Consider the following 14,580-nt stretch of genomic DNA (forward strand, 5'->3'; position numbering starts at 1 on the left):
TTTTTTTCAATATTCTTCACAAAGTGAAGTGGCGGGGGGTGGGGGGGGCAGACATAGAAGAAACAATGGAAAAGACAAATGGTCCTACTCATCCTACAAACTCAGTGAAACTAAATGGGTTTATCAGTCAGGTGACTTCCCCACACTTACAGGTGTCCCTTGAAAAGGAGACACAAATAAGTTCGTTTGTATCCTATTTTAGATTCTACAAATTAGCGATATCATATGATATTTGTCTTTCTCTGTCTCATTTATTTCACTTGGTATGAAAATCTCTAGGTCTATCCATGTTGCTGCAAATGGTATTGATTCATTCTTTTTACAGCTGAGTAATATTCTATTCCATATATGTACCACATCTTCTTTATCCATTCATCTATTGATGGACACTTAGGTTGCTTCCATACATTGGCTATTGTAAATAGTGCTGCTTCTGAACACTGGGGCGCATGTATCTTTTCACATTATGTTTTTCTCCTGATATATGTCCAGGAGTGGGATTGCTAGATCATATGGTAGTTCTATTTTTAATTTTTTTTAAGAACCTCCATACTGTTCCCCAGGCTTCTCAGGTGGCGCTAGTGATAAAGAATCTGCCTGTCAATGCAGGAGACACAAGAGACACAGGTTAGATCACTGGGTCGGGAAGATCCTCTGGAGAGGAAATGGTACCCCTCTCCAGTATTCTTGCCAGGAAAATTCCACAGGCAGAAGAGCCTGGTGGGCTACAGTCCATGGAGCTGCAAAGAGTTGGACACAACTGAGTACACACATGCACACACACACTGTTCTCTGTGGCAGCTACACTAATTTATATTTCCACCAACATTGTAGGCAGGTTCCCTTTTCTTCACAGACATAGAAAACAAACAGAGGGAGGCAGGGGACAGGGATAAATTAGAAGTTTGGGATTAAAATATACAGACTACTATATATAAAATGGATAATCAATGAAGACCTACAATATAGCACAGGATATTAAGTATAGCACTATACTCAAATCTTGTAATAACCTATAATGGTAGAGAATGTTAAAAAAAAAAGAATATATATATCTGAAGCATTTTACTATATATCTGAAACTAACACACTGTAAATCAATTATATTTCAATACAAATTTAAAAAGAAGACATATTCACAGCATGCTGCCATGTATTTAGTAAATGCTTATTATGCCTGCCCCTCACCATGGCAACAAGTGGAGTGATGGGGGATTCAGGGAGCTGCGGACACCTAGTCGCCTTTCTAGCAGCAGCAGGACAAATGGACAAGCTCTTGGCAAAATTGCATTAGGTGCCCATTGTCCCTGATGCCCTTTTCTGCTAAAGTACTGTCTACTTGGCCTTCCCATGGCCTTTAGGACCATCACAGGTCCTGTTCTTGCTAATAGAAATATATCCCCCTAAATACCTATAAGCTATTATTCTTATTCTTGGGTGAGGTAGGTGAAGACAATGAAAGTCCATGAAGTTCATGATTTATGACTTGCCCGAAGTCTCAAAGCTTGTGCATGGGGAGAGCAGTGGCCAAGATCAGGCACCATGCTGCTAGTCTACTGGGGTCCCAAAATCCGACTCCTCCAGGGCTGGTCAGGTAATGGGAGTGAAGGGAGCCAGCCAGGTGGGGTCTGCTGCACAGTGGGGAACAGGAGCCCCATAGGAAACGGGCAGCAGGGGCCCAGCTCTAGGCTAGACTAGACTCACACCATGAGGAAACACTAACTCACTGGAGGGCTTCTGTTTTTAAAAAGCTGCCCCCAAAGTTCCCAGTTAGAACTCGTTTGCTGCTTCAAAGTTCCTTCAATGACAAAAGCTAATTGATTTTAGGGCTTCCCTGGTGGCTCAGACGATAAAGAATCTGCCTGCAACACGGGAGAATCAGGTTCGATCCCCGGGTCAGGAAGATACCCCGGAGAAGGGCATGGCAACCCACTCTAGTATTCTTGCCTGAAGAATCCCATGGACAGAGGAGCCTGGGCGGCTACAGTCCATGGGGTTGCAAAGAGTCAGACACGACTGAGTGACTAATACTTTCACACTAACACTCACACAAATTGATTTTATGAAGTATCTGCCCTCTAACAAGTGCTCTTACAGGTGCCAGGGAGATGGCAGGAGCAAATCAGACAGGCCTCCATTCCGCAGAGCTTACATTTAACTCCCTTTCATCAAAGTGACTTAGCTTTTCAGCATGTCATCTGTTGCGACCTCTAGACCACTTTCTCTGCCCCTCTCCATAGCCAGGCATGGTCACTAATAGACTCTGACGTTAACTTTTCTGTAATAAGGCCTTTCTACTCCCTCCTTGAACCTTACTTTATTTATCATTAATACCTGGTCAGTTTTTAAATTTTGAAGGTTATAATTTAATATTTATGGAATCATCAAAATGCACGCCCCACCTCTCAAAGTGTCAGCACCAATTGCAAAGCACACGTAAGAGCAAGAGGAAGACTGTGCCCTGTTGTGAGCACAGGTGAAAACCTCAGGACAGGCTGGATTCCCCGGGAGCAACATTCATCCCATCCATACATATTTATGGCACCTCTACTATATATTAGTAGAGGTGCTATTTTAGGGTCCGTGGATACATCTGTGGTGGGAAAAAAATCCTCGTCCTCATGAAGTTGATGGCACAGTAGCAATAGCTTTCTCTGAAACTAGCACTGAATCCTATCAGCCATGGGGCATGTGTGGCTTCAGTCCCAGCTGAAACAGGGAGTGAGATTTGGGAGAGATGAGAAGAACTGGAACAGCCACTCCATTGCCATCTCCAGCTTAGCTGTGTGTCTGCCACCACCATGAGACTCCAGGAACCAAATGGGGAGGTGAACAGAAGGATGGAAGAAGTAAAATAGGAGGGATGTAGGAAGTGCCACAGATGCCCTAAGGGATGCCCTCCACTCAGAAGTTGGACCATGCAATTAAAATGCAAAACAACATTTTCCTATCGACAGCAATGTGGTCCCTGAGTTATGGTAGCCAGCCTTCAGCTATTTACTAGTCCCTATTGAGGGTGAGGCCTACCAGGTGCCATGAGAGATCCTGCAAATGTAAAATGAGGAAATCCTGAAATCTTGCTATCTAACAATCACCGTCCAGATTATGAGCTGGCCTAGGTCACATTCACATTACTCATGAGGCACTGGTGTTCTCATTACATCAACTGCTACTAAATTAAGGTAAGTGTGCTAAGTCTTGGGGATTGCAGAAATTCTGAGCAGCTATAGTTGTCCCAGAAGGGGGAAAGTGAAGGCATATATAAATTCCACTTAGGATTTTTTAAATGTTTTCTATCACATTGGTATAGATAAACAGATATCTGGGCCATTTTTTTTTTAAAGCTTGTGGACAAATTGTGTCATTTGCCCATCTCCCTCCAGCCCTGTTGGGGGTTTCAGCATTAGCTGAAGACAATAAGCGCATCAGCATTTCAAGATGAAAGGGCCTTTGGGAATACCATGCTTGAATTCTCTGTTCTACATCTTTCCAATTAAGTGGCCTTCTGGGAGATTTCCAGCAGCATGAAACTGATAGTCTGATGAGAGGATCCATTCTACACTGTGAGGCTTTCTTGGAAAATTCTTCCCCGCATAGGGAGCCAAAGTGTGCATGCTATAGCCTCCTGCAGCAGCACAAGGTTACATCCCCAAGACATACTCAGCTAAACTTACATTTTGGTTAGCAGCTCAGCTGCCCCAGAAGCTGTGCTTCTCTCCTTTTCAGGCAACTTTCAGGAAGCCCATGGAGACTAACGCTAACTCCCGTCCCAACGTAGCCTGCCTCCGGGGCTTCACCATGAAAGGAACAGCATCTTCCACCGCAGCATTGAGAAACTGCGTGTGTCAGCACCTCCAAAGGGCACAGAAACAGACAATGCTCACCACCACCGCTCTCCCTGGAACTTCGACGCCCACTCATTGAAAAGGAACAAAGAAGAAATCTGATCCATCACAATCAGCGGAAGAAAAAACAATTCTATGCACAGATACAATAAATGCTTTTCTGTGGTAACAGCATGAATCTATTTGGAATCTCAGGGATTCCAAAATCTCAGTTCAGCTCAGTCACTCTGTCATGTCCAATTCTTTGTGACCCCATGGACGGCAGCACGACAGGCCAACTCCCGGAGCTTGCTCAAACTCGTGTCCATCGAATTGGTGATGCCATCCAACCATCTCATCCTCTGTCCTCCCCTTCTCCTCCTGCCTTCAATCTTTCCCAGCATCAGGGTCTTTTCCAATGAGTCAGTTCTTCACATCAGGTGGCCAAAGTATTGGAGCTTCAGCTTTAGCATCAGTCCCTCCAATGAATATTCAGGACTGATTTCCTTTAGGATGGACTGGTTGGATCTCCTTGCAGTCCAAGGGACTCTCAAGAATCTTCTCCAACACCACAGTTCAAAAGCATCAATTCTTCGGCGCTCAGCTTTCTTTATGGTCCAACTCTCACATCCATACATGACGACTGGAAAGATCACAGCTTTGACTAGACAGACTCTGATTTACATTAGACCATAATCTGGGGGCACATTATTAGAGACAGCCAACTCCAAGCAATCAACCAGAAATCTCTACTTAGAGATGACTCAGTGTGTTCAGGACCAAACTCAATCATGACTAATTTTCCTCCCTCTCCAACTCTGCTCTCTTGGTTTCTGCTCAATTAATGCTAAAAATCTCCGTGTAAATTCATTCAAAACTATCTATTGAACACTTACTGTGGTGTTTCTTTCATCACCTTCTGTGGCAAAGACTGCTATTTCCCAAACTCACTTCCTCTGTTTCCTGGATGCAAGGAAGCTGTATTTTTCCAGTCATCCTTGTTATTAGGCATAATAGAACTCCAAATTCTAAGCATGGAATGGGAGTGAGAGTAATGCCTGCCACTCTCAGGTCCAGCATCGCACCATCTCCTGTGATCTTTTTGTTTTCCACCACCTGGAATGATACCCAGGGCAACTCTAAAGCCCATGTGTTGAGGAACCCTCTGGGTTACTAAATGACTATGTAGAGTGGATCCTCTCCACATTCTTGGTCTGTGAGTGAAAAATACAATTCCATTTTATCTAAACCAATTGTCTGGTGGTTTATTTGTGAGCAGTACCGTAACCAATACACCTTCTACTTCCAGTTCCCTCACTCATTCTTTAATAAACATTTTGCAAATGCTTACTACATTCCATGAATTGAGCAAGGCACTGGGGAAATAAAAATCACTAAAGGAGGTCACAAAGTCCACATGAACGGGATGATTAAAACCCACATAAGTGAGCCCATGGCAATGCGTATGTCTTAAGTTAGTCACAGTGGAAAGATCTGAGACTTCATTTTGAATCCAAGGCTAGTTAAGCCACTTAAATATCTAAATGTGTTAGCATCTTCATCTGTAAACAGAAGCAATATTCCTTCCTGCCTAGTGTCAGGTGGATTAAATTGAAAGAGATAGAAAGCATTCTGTCAACTATCAAGTACTCTGCAAATTTTAATTTAATTGGCTGCAATTGTCCTTATGCAGGACCTGTTATCATACCAGCACCTTCGCTGGAGCTTCTAACTAAAGTCCTATCTATTCTTAAAGAATAGATTGGTAAACAGATTGGGAGATTGGTAAAGGTAAATTTTCTCAGTCATTTTTTTATTCAGAAAAAATCTTCTAATACCCTGAAATGCTTGCAAAATGAAAGTCAAACGTTTCAGCTGAGTATTTAGGACCTTACATAGCATAGTTCCAAATTAATGTTTAAATCCAAATCAATCTCTGTACAAGTCCATGCTTTTTTCCTACTTCATCCACCCTATCTTCTTGCCATAAACCCATTTCTTCAATGTGCCACACTCTCTTACCTCCTTGCTGTTTTATTCTTTGTTTATTTTGACCTTCACTGCTAACTCTCCTCATTAAAACCCCCCAGTTTTTCATGGTCCAGCTCAAATATCACCAGTTCCAAAGACATCTCTACGTCTCCTTCCAAAATCAGTTTTCAGAACCTCATCCTCCTCTGCACTACCAGTGTTTTATTCGGCATTTCTCTCCTCCACTATTGATAGCAACTTTATTTCAAGTAGCCTATTGTTTTTAGGAAGGAAAAGGACATGTGGGTATTTAATAAAGGCATGCTACATTGAGGGAAAAAAGTTCAGAAGACAGTCCAGTTACTTGTGGTTGGATCATCAAAATAGACAAATTACAAGAGCAATGGAATTCTTTGGATTGTGAGAAAATCATTCCTATACTTTAGGACCTATTATGTTCAGGGGATACTTTATAAAAGTTATTACATGAAACTTTCATATTGAAAGTCACTTTGACAATAATAAATATAATCGCATCAGCAGAAGAGTAGAACCAAAGTTCAAAGTCTTTCACTCATTTCTGCAGTCAATTCTTCAAATTTTGGTTCAGTCTTATTGTAGAAAAATGAGAGAAACACATTAAATTGTTCCACTGATGGGTCTTCCCTGGTGGCTCAGAAGGTAAAGAATCTGCCCACAATGCAGGAGACCTGGGTTTGATTCCTGGGTCAGGAAGATCCCTTGGAGAAGGGAATGGCTACCCCCTCCAGTATTCTTGCCTGGAGAATCCCATGGAGGAGCCTGGCACACTATAGTCCATGGGGTCACAAAGAGTAGTATTTTTAAGGAACTGGCCACACATGGCAAATTTTTCATTCATTTGCATATAAGAAATAAAAAGCATCCATTAATAGAAAATAATTTGAGTCACTCTTTGCATCAACTGAGAGTGTGCTTCTACCTTCTACTTTAGGATTAAAAAAAATGGGTGGCGGGGGGGACTTCTCTGGTGATCCAGTGGTTAAGACTTCATGATCCCAATACAGCAGGCACAGGTTCAATACTCGGTCAGGGAACTAAGATCCCACATGCGGCATGGAAAGAAAATTATATATATACTTTTTAAAAAATGGGTAAGGGGAAGTTGGGTTGTGATTAGATCCAGCGAGACGAATTCTATTCACAGACACTGAATTCACGGAAATCCTAATAGATTGTATGCACTATACATACAATGCTAACAACATTTTCTATTATGTACTCTGGTGATAAGCTGGGCTAAAATGCAAGTAGAGTTCCTTGAAGATGTTTCTCTCCAGAGAAGAGAAGAATGAATTTATATCAGCCTATGAGTGAGAGGGTGGGGGTATATACGTGAGGATTCTAAAAATTCAAAAATACTAATGGTTTTAGACAAGTCAAGTACTTTGTCCTGGAAATAACATGACATAAAATAATGTATAGCATACATAAAATAATTTCTATGTGAATTAGAAAATGTTTCCTAGAAACTGTAATAAATAGTGTTATTATAAAAGATGAATCAAAATTCATGACTTTCAGTGCAGACCATTTCCTAAGGAAAGCCACATGTAACATACACACAGGAGTCAAACTACTTATCTCTGGACACTAAGTGAAACATGAGTAAGATACGCTCAGTGGAATAAGCAAGGTACATTTTCTCAGTGCTTCTGTAAAGTCATCAGGTAAACAACTCAACCAGTTTCCTCATTTCATATGTTAACATGAAGACAATAGTTAAGGGGAAAAAAAAAACTTTATTGCATATTGTGGTCCACAGTGTTCAGATACTCATGGTGGGATACGGGGGATGGGAAGGCAAGACAAAGCAGCCCCGGGGAGGCACTGGAGCGCGCTTACCTCCAGAAGTGAAATGCGAAGAGAGGACTACAGGGACTGCCTGGGCTGGATGGGGTTGGACTCAGGCTCCTTGGAGTGAGACTGAAAGTTAAAATAATGTCATTCCAAGTGGGAGAAATGATGGCAGTAAAAATAGCATAGCTCAGTGAAGGGACTTTTGTTCCCTTTAGGCCAGAATCATCACGGCATGCCTATCAGTACCACTAGGTAACCATCTAATCACGTGCCCCTTCTCAGCTATAAAGCAGAGAACAAGCACAATGGTGCCTGCTGAAATTTACATTCTCAAGACTGCTGCTGCCATTTTTATTTATGCCTTTTGTTACAGAGCAACTTGGCAGATATGTTCGACGTGTGATTTTTTGCAAAGAAAAGTCGGTGATTTTTTTTATATTGCATGTATTCTATTTCCAAGTAAGAATTAATGGTAAGTCTGTATCAAAACCATCGAGAAGTAGTCACCAGAATAGAGATGAAAATTCAGGTTAAATATTGCCATTTTTAAAAAAACAAAGTTAACAAATATTTCCATATAGGAAGTTATATTTTTAAGCACGTTTTAATGAAAAATACTCAGCAATATGTTGTCTAAGTCTCATAGTAAAAAGTGTTCTTATGCTTATGTCCATAATAAGGAACTTCAAAATTTATCATATATGGTTATAAAGTATTTTATTCTCCAAGAGGTTTTCTTTTTTCCCTTCAAATTCATCTATCAATGGACCATTGTAACTCCTACTCCCATCAACCCATCCAAGCCCTCAAGCATACTCAGCAGCCAATTCTCAAATATTCAGCATGGGGGCCCAAGCTTAGAGTCCCTTTACCTTTTTTTTCTTTTAGCCTCATGGCTCTTCTCTTTTAGAGAGGAAAGGGAACAAATTAGTCAACTCATTTACTTGCAACAATTCTGCCAAGAGATCTATCAAGATATGAAGTAAATACTAGTTGATTTCCAATTACTTTCACATGGCAAAATCAAAATAAGAATTAGCTGAGTATTCTAGTACCGACTCTTAAGCTGAAGTGAGCCCTGAAAACTCCTGCTACATTACAATGAGTTTCTTCAAGAACATTCTTCTGCCTGTCCTTTGGTCCATGACTCTACACTGTACATGTTCTTACCTTAGGCAAAGAGTTTTTGGAACTGAGCTGCACACTGGCTAATTCAAGCTGGCTGTGCCCTTCACTGAACAGAGACGAGGCAGCCGTGGCTAACATCAGATTCAGCCTTACCAAATTCTTAATGCCATCCTAGCTTCCCATTATGTGGGTAATTGAGACTTGGCTGTATTTGATTCAAACCAAAATGTGAGTCGTTGCTCACAATGCTCCAATTTGTTTAATAAAATGTTTCAAAGGAGGAACATTTTATATCTTCTAAAACCATGCTTGGGCTTGGTGCCAGTACTCAGTAGACTAAGGAACTGATTTCCTTATACATTCAGAGCACATTCAGAGTCTGCTGCTCTTCAACATACTGTACTCTAACTTAGCAGCTCACTGGAAAGCCCTCCTGAGTGCCCACTGATAGAGCCGTCATCTAGTCTAAGCACAGCCTTATCTTTTTCTTCTGGTCCTAAAATAGGCATGAAAAAACAACGGAGCCACTCTGCCTCCACGCAGAGACATGTTATCATATGTGCTATAAAGTGTCTATGAACCTAATTCTACACTAAAATTGGGAAAAAAAAAAAAAGGAATGAAAAAATAACACTCAATTTCTCAGAAATCAGAAAGCCATGCATAGGCTCTCTAAATATGAGAAAATTCTGAATAAATTAGTAACCATTAATTTCTGAAATATTAATATATTTGCTGTCTCAGTTCAGGATTTCGATTTCTGAAACAGGAATCAGAAACACTTCATGTTATTGATAAATCAGATGGGAAAATTCTGACTTGCCTCTACAGTGTGTAAAATATGCAACTGTAAGAGTCCATGCTGCAGGATCTATGGAATAAACTTTCCTGAAGAAAAACAGAAATGTCTCATGAGAGAACATTCAAAAGCTGTCCTGCACAGTTTGTCTGTTATAAGGTCCCCAAATAAATAAAATTATATACATTAAATGTGCCCTTAATAAAATCAGTGATAGGACTTTTCATTATAACCATTCTCTGCAGTGGTAAGAAACTGAATTTACTCAAAGACTGCAGAACTAGCTTTCTCCATGAACGAATATGAAATCAGCTACGTCTACCTAAGAGTAGTTTTACCTTTCAAGGTAAACAAAATGTTCAAAGTGAATTTCTATTGTCATTGTCAATGACATTGAAGAGTGATCCTCTATTCTACTGCCTCAATCTCCTCAGGTACAAAATAAGCTATTTCAGATCCACAGTGTCACATACCAGGGTAGAGGCTAGACTGAAGGGTTAAGGCCCCGGGACCAAAACAAAATGCAGGGACCCCCTGTGTTGAGCTGACCTGTGTGTTATCATCAGCACTGGCAATGTCCTAAAATTGGTGGCACAGCTCAGCCTTTCAAATTATAGATGGAACAGTAGGTACAGCTGAGTTTGTACTTTAGAAAGTAACTTTGAAGTATCTCCTGTTAATGTGGATGAGATATCAAAAATGAAAGAAAGAAAAACTGTAATGTGAAACGATACATGCCAAGGCCAAAAGGGATACCAAGGAAGCGGCACAACCAGAACGAAAGGTGACAGCGAAGTCGGGGGTTAAAACTAAGTTCCTGGGCCTGGAACACAGAGCCACAGGCATCTGAGCTGTGCAGTGCCAGAACGCTAGAGAGAGGAGGATTAAGTAGAAAAACGTGTGGATGCCACTAAACTATTCCACACAGATGAGGGGGGCTGAATGCCAGGGTGGAGATGGGGACAAATCAGTAGCATTGGGCAGATACTCTTTGTATCTCTGTTGTATAAAAAGCCATGTCTAGCAAGAAGGCTGTAGGAGCCCTCTAAGTTTTCTAAGTGAGCACTTGTTAGTTAAAAAATCAGTGTGTAATTTTAGAGCAAGAACTGATGGAGAAAGTACTCAAATCGCTTCAGAAATGTCATGTTTTCATTCATTTATCAACCGAGGAAACAGTTCCCCTTGTGTGACGCATTTCCAGGGTTTAAGGGGAAGAGTGACTCCTCAGAACTAGGGACAGGTCTCCCCTGCAGTCTCCTCCTGGAAGGAGTCCAGCATCAATGAGGTGATCAAGGTTGTGCAGATTTCAATGAAAATGCAATTTTATATCTGTATGGCAAGTGAGACAACATATTTATATTTTTCTAGCAGAAATCTATTGTGCTGTTTATTAAGTGTTCCAGCACAGACTAACTCACAGCTTCTGCATCTTTGACAGATTTAAAATAAAAATTTGCTGACACTTCCTGCATCACAGATGTTTAACTTCTGCGCCACAAATTAGATATGGGCATTCTACGTGGCTGCACCAAATCAGAAGGCAAGTCAGATGTGTTAATGGGTTTAAAAAAAAAAGGTAAGCAAACACAGAGCTCAACTAGGTAAACACACCGCATGAGGTGGCTGGAGACTCTGCAGAGGATGCAAAATGTACTACAGTTCATTAATATTCTGCTGCACAGATAAAGCATGGATCACATCTAATGAGTGTGACAAATAACCCTTCTCTTGCACTCTTATCCATTGTAATGTCTTCTGTTATCCAAGCCAGACAGAGGCCCTTCTTTAGAACAAGGCAGCATGGGGATAAACAAACAGTAAGAGAGAAGGGGAAAAAAAAAAAAAAGACACACCACGGCCTGCTGATACATTCTTTCACAATGAGCTGTTAAGATGTTTCCAGCACTGAGGTTTAGTAACTTTAAATATGCAGCAGCGCTTTTCCTCTGACTGCAATGCAAAATGCTGGGTCGGGGCTTCCACATAGGCTGAAATTAAATGCCATACATTTAAGACAGGTTCCTTCCAGTTCACACTGCAGTGCTCTGAGGCTGTCAGTACAAACAAATGCTAAAGAGCTATTGGTTGCAGGAAAGCGAGTGCCATGCAGAAAGCATTAAAATATTAAAGAGAGACAATACTTACTCCAAGGTCAGCCCCGGAATCTGTAGCCTTTCCCGCTGGGCTTTCATGGTTGTTATATGTTACCACACTCTATTGTAACCATGACACACATTCTCTGCCAGCGTCCCGGCGATGACAGAGAGCCGAAATGAACCTCTAGAAAGGGCTGGACTAACCTTCTCTCGAGGGGGAGGGGGATCCTGCAAGTTTCGGTCCTTCCACCTCCAGCGGTAATCAAGAGATGTCAGCCGCTTTCCTCAGGTTAACGACAGTGCACACCGCACTGATTTCGTTAAAGGAATGAGGCTTTGGGCTCTGCATATCAAGTAATTGGTTTCTGATTTTTTTTTTTTTTTTTCAAAGAAAGTCGCTCCTCTCACAGACCCAGTTTTCACCTCAGTGAAATGAAAAGTCCTCTTCACCATGCAGACTGGAAAAAATAATAACAAAGCAACAGCATCATACTTATAAAAGAGTTTATTTCAGCAAACCTCAACTATTCCCTGCCTCCTGGGGATGCTCCTGAATAGAATTTGGCCACCCGCAGGAAGTTCTGCTTATTTTTTCCCTGGTGGAGTTAACAAAATCAGTCATGTTCCACAAGAAAGACACGGGGGACGGTTGCCCAATGAAAATAATTAGATTTTTTTTCTATATATGGCAATCATCAGAAAGAGGAATAAACTAACTGCCTTAATTTGGGGGAAGTTGAACTCTGCTGTGAGGCAAAGACTTGTGTGAACAGGCAAAACCCTACAATTGGGAAAATACCAACTGGAGACACAAGAGATTGGAGCCTGTATTTTCATTTTGGAAAACTGATTTTTAAGAACAGCGCAGTGCTAAGCACATTAACAAGAGCGATCAAATACGAATAAGGAAGGAAACAGAGAACATATATTCTGGAAGCCGGAAAGTTTCATCCTGTATTTATTCAAGGAGCACAATTTCTCACAGTATTCATAACTGGGGACGAAGTGTGCCTGCATTGCTGTGCATGAAGAATGTATCTCACTCACTTCCTCTAGTGCAAAATTTAAAATGATTTACAAATTGGCAACCATTGGTTTGTTGAGAAGAAATACTAGGATAAACCAGGATTTTACTTTAGCAAGTCATGGCTGTTTCACCACAGCAACTGTGTTCAAGTGGTTACATTTTAAAGGCCATGAAGTCAAACTCCATCTTTTAACAGATGAGGAAGCTGAGGGCTCACAGTTGGTGGTAGAACCGGGATTAGATTCGGGTGTGTTTATTCCTGTCCCAGGGGCCTTCAGAATAGGGATGTCCTGTGCAGCTGTTCAGGTTGTGCCCTGCACAAGGGTGCTGGGCAGGAAGGGAAGTCAAGGCTGAAATCCAGCCTGCTTCTCACTTTGCCAAGCCCGCACTCAGGCTCTGGGCTGCTTCCACCTCTTTTGTCCCCTCACTTCTACAATGTTACACTCGGCTATGCACCATCTAGAGGACCATCTGTTTACGAGCCTACTAAGGTGCACGTGGACGAGAGGAAGTCCACATGCTCTTCCCTGGACCTCCACATCCTAATCTGCCAACTTGCTCTGGGCATTTGTTAATATTACCTCTGCTTCTTTGTGAGCTCACAGAACTCATCAATCCTCTGCCCTGTTATAGGCAACATATCCACACAGAGAATACTCACTGGTTAGCACTGCAAGGAGGCACCTAAAAGTGTAAACTAATAACCATAAGTAGCATTTTGCATAAAACAACAAGAAATAATGAAAATACAATGGAATACAAAAGAGGAAGGATCAACTTTGCTCCCCATTCTACCCCCAGGATACTTTTTTGCAATGTAAAATATCCAGAATCTCACCATTGTTTCCACCCAAAACACCTTGATTCAAGACATTCTGTGTCCTGACTAGGTCACTGTCATTTCCTTCTAACTGAATTCTCTACTTTCTCCCTGCCACCCTCCTACACTTTGTTGGCCACACAGACTCCAAGATGCTCATTTTCAGAATGTATCATTCCTCTGCTCAAACTTCTTCACTAGTTTCCTTCTTATTCCAAGTAAAAGCCAAAAACCTGGCAAATTTGGCCAAAAAATGGGACAACTGAGCATCAATAGGAGTGACAATAGCAATATGTTAAAATGTATCCAAAGGTTGAAACCATGAGCTCCAGGAGATAGAAGAAGAAGGAAAAAAGGAAGGAAGCCAGCCCGGCAGCCAGGGTCATCTTTGGAAGATGTTAGAAAACTATCCCATTAATTTTAAAAACTGGTAAAGGGGAAACATTGAGCACTTATCCTGCTTTCCCTATGAACAGAACCTCATAGATGCAAAATGATTCTCTTCATAGACATATTCCAAGTGGTAAATATGGAATGAATGACAACATGAGATTACTGCCATTTTTCAAACCCCAACAAATCAACAGATCTAGGTCATAATCAATGGTAACTGCTGACATCACTAGGAGATAGCCTGATACCATGTGCTGCTTGATATAACGCATCTGAAGTCTTCTCATCAAACAAAGCTACGTCACTCTTGGATACAACCGCGCCACTACATCAAAATGCCATTTCACAGGGATCATAGTGACAAGGGAACATATTAATACCATAGAAAGATGAGCATAAGCTACACTGTGAAAGCCAGAACAAATGATCTGATCCCTTAAACATTTTCAAAGCAATAGTGAAAAAAAAAAAAAAAAGATGGAAAAAGAATCTCAACCTTAAAAAAGACTTGAGAAATACTAATTGCAACACATAAACATTTTGGGATTCTAATATCAAACATATAATCAAACATTTAGAAAACAATTACTGTAATAGACTCTCCTCACACCAAAATATGTGCACACATACTGGGTATTTGTTAATACTAATAATTTATCTTTAAATATAATATTGGAATCAAT

At 41.0% G+C, this 14,580-nt stretch overlaps 1 protein-coding gene across 13 annotated transcripts in view; it reads right to left on the minus strand.

The window, feature by feature from the left end:
• Positions 1-14,580, minus strand: part of MAST4 (microtubule associated serine/threonine kinase family member 4) — a 613,695-nt gene that overhangs the window by 217,584 nt on the left and 381,531 nt on the right. Inside the window, exons 1-2 of one of the 13 annotated variants that reach the window (XM_055554700.1) lie at positions 11,707-12,070; positions 7,680-7,760 (exon numbers count right to left, since the gene is read on the minus strand). The exons of the other annotated variants lie outside the window; for them this stretch is intronic. Of the exons in view, the coding sequence (XP_055410675.1) occupies positions 7,680-7,760; positions 11,707-11,753 (128 nt within the window). The 5' untranslated portion in view covers positions 11,754-12,070. Of the gene's footprint in view, positions 1-7,679; positions 7,761-11,706; positions 12,071-14,580 lie in introns of those variants that run through there. 13 annotated transcript variants of the gene reach the window in all.

The sequence above is a fragment of the Bubalus kerabau genome, chromosome 18 (assembly GCF_029407905.1).
Source record: "Bubalus kerabau isolate K-KA32 ecotype Philippines breed swamp buffalo chromosome 18, PCC_UOA_SB_1v2, whole genome shotgun sequence".
Taxonomy (NCBI): Eukaryota; Metazoa; Chordata; class Mammalia; order Artiodactyla; family Bovidae; genus Bubalus; species Bubalus kerabau.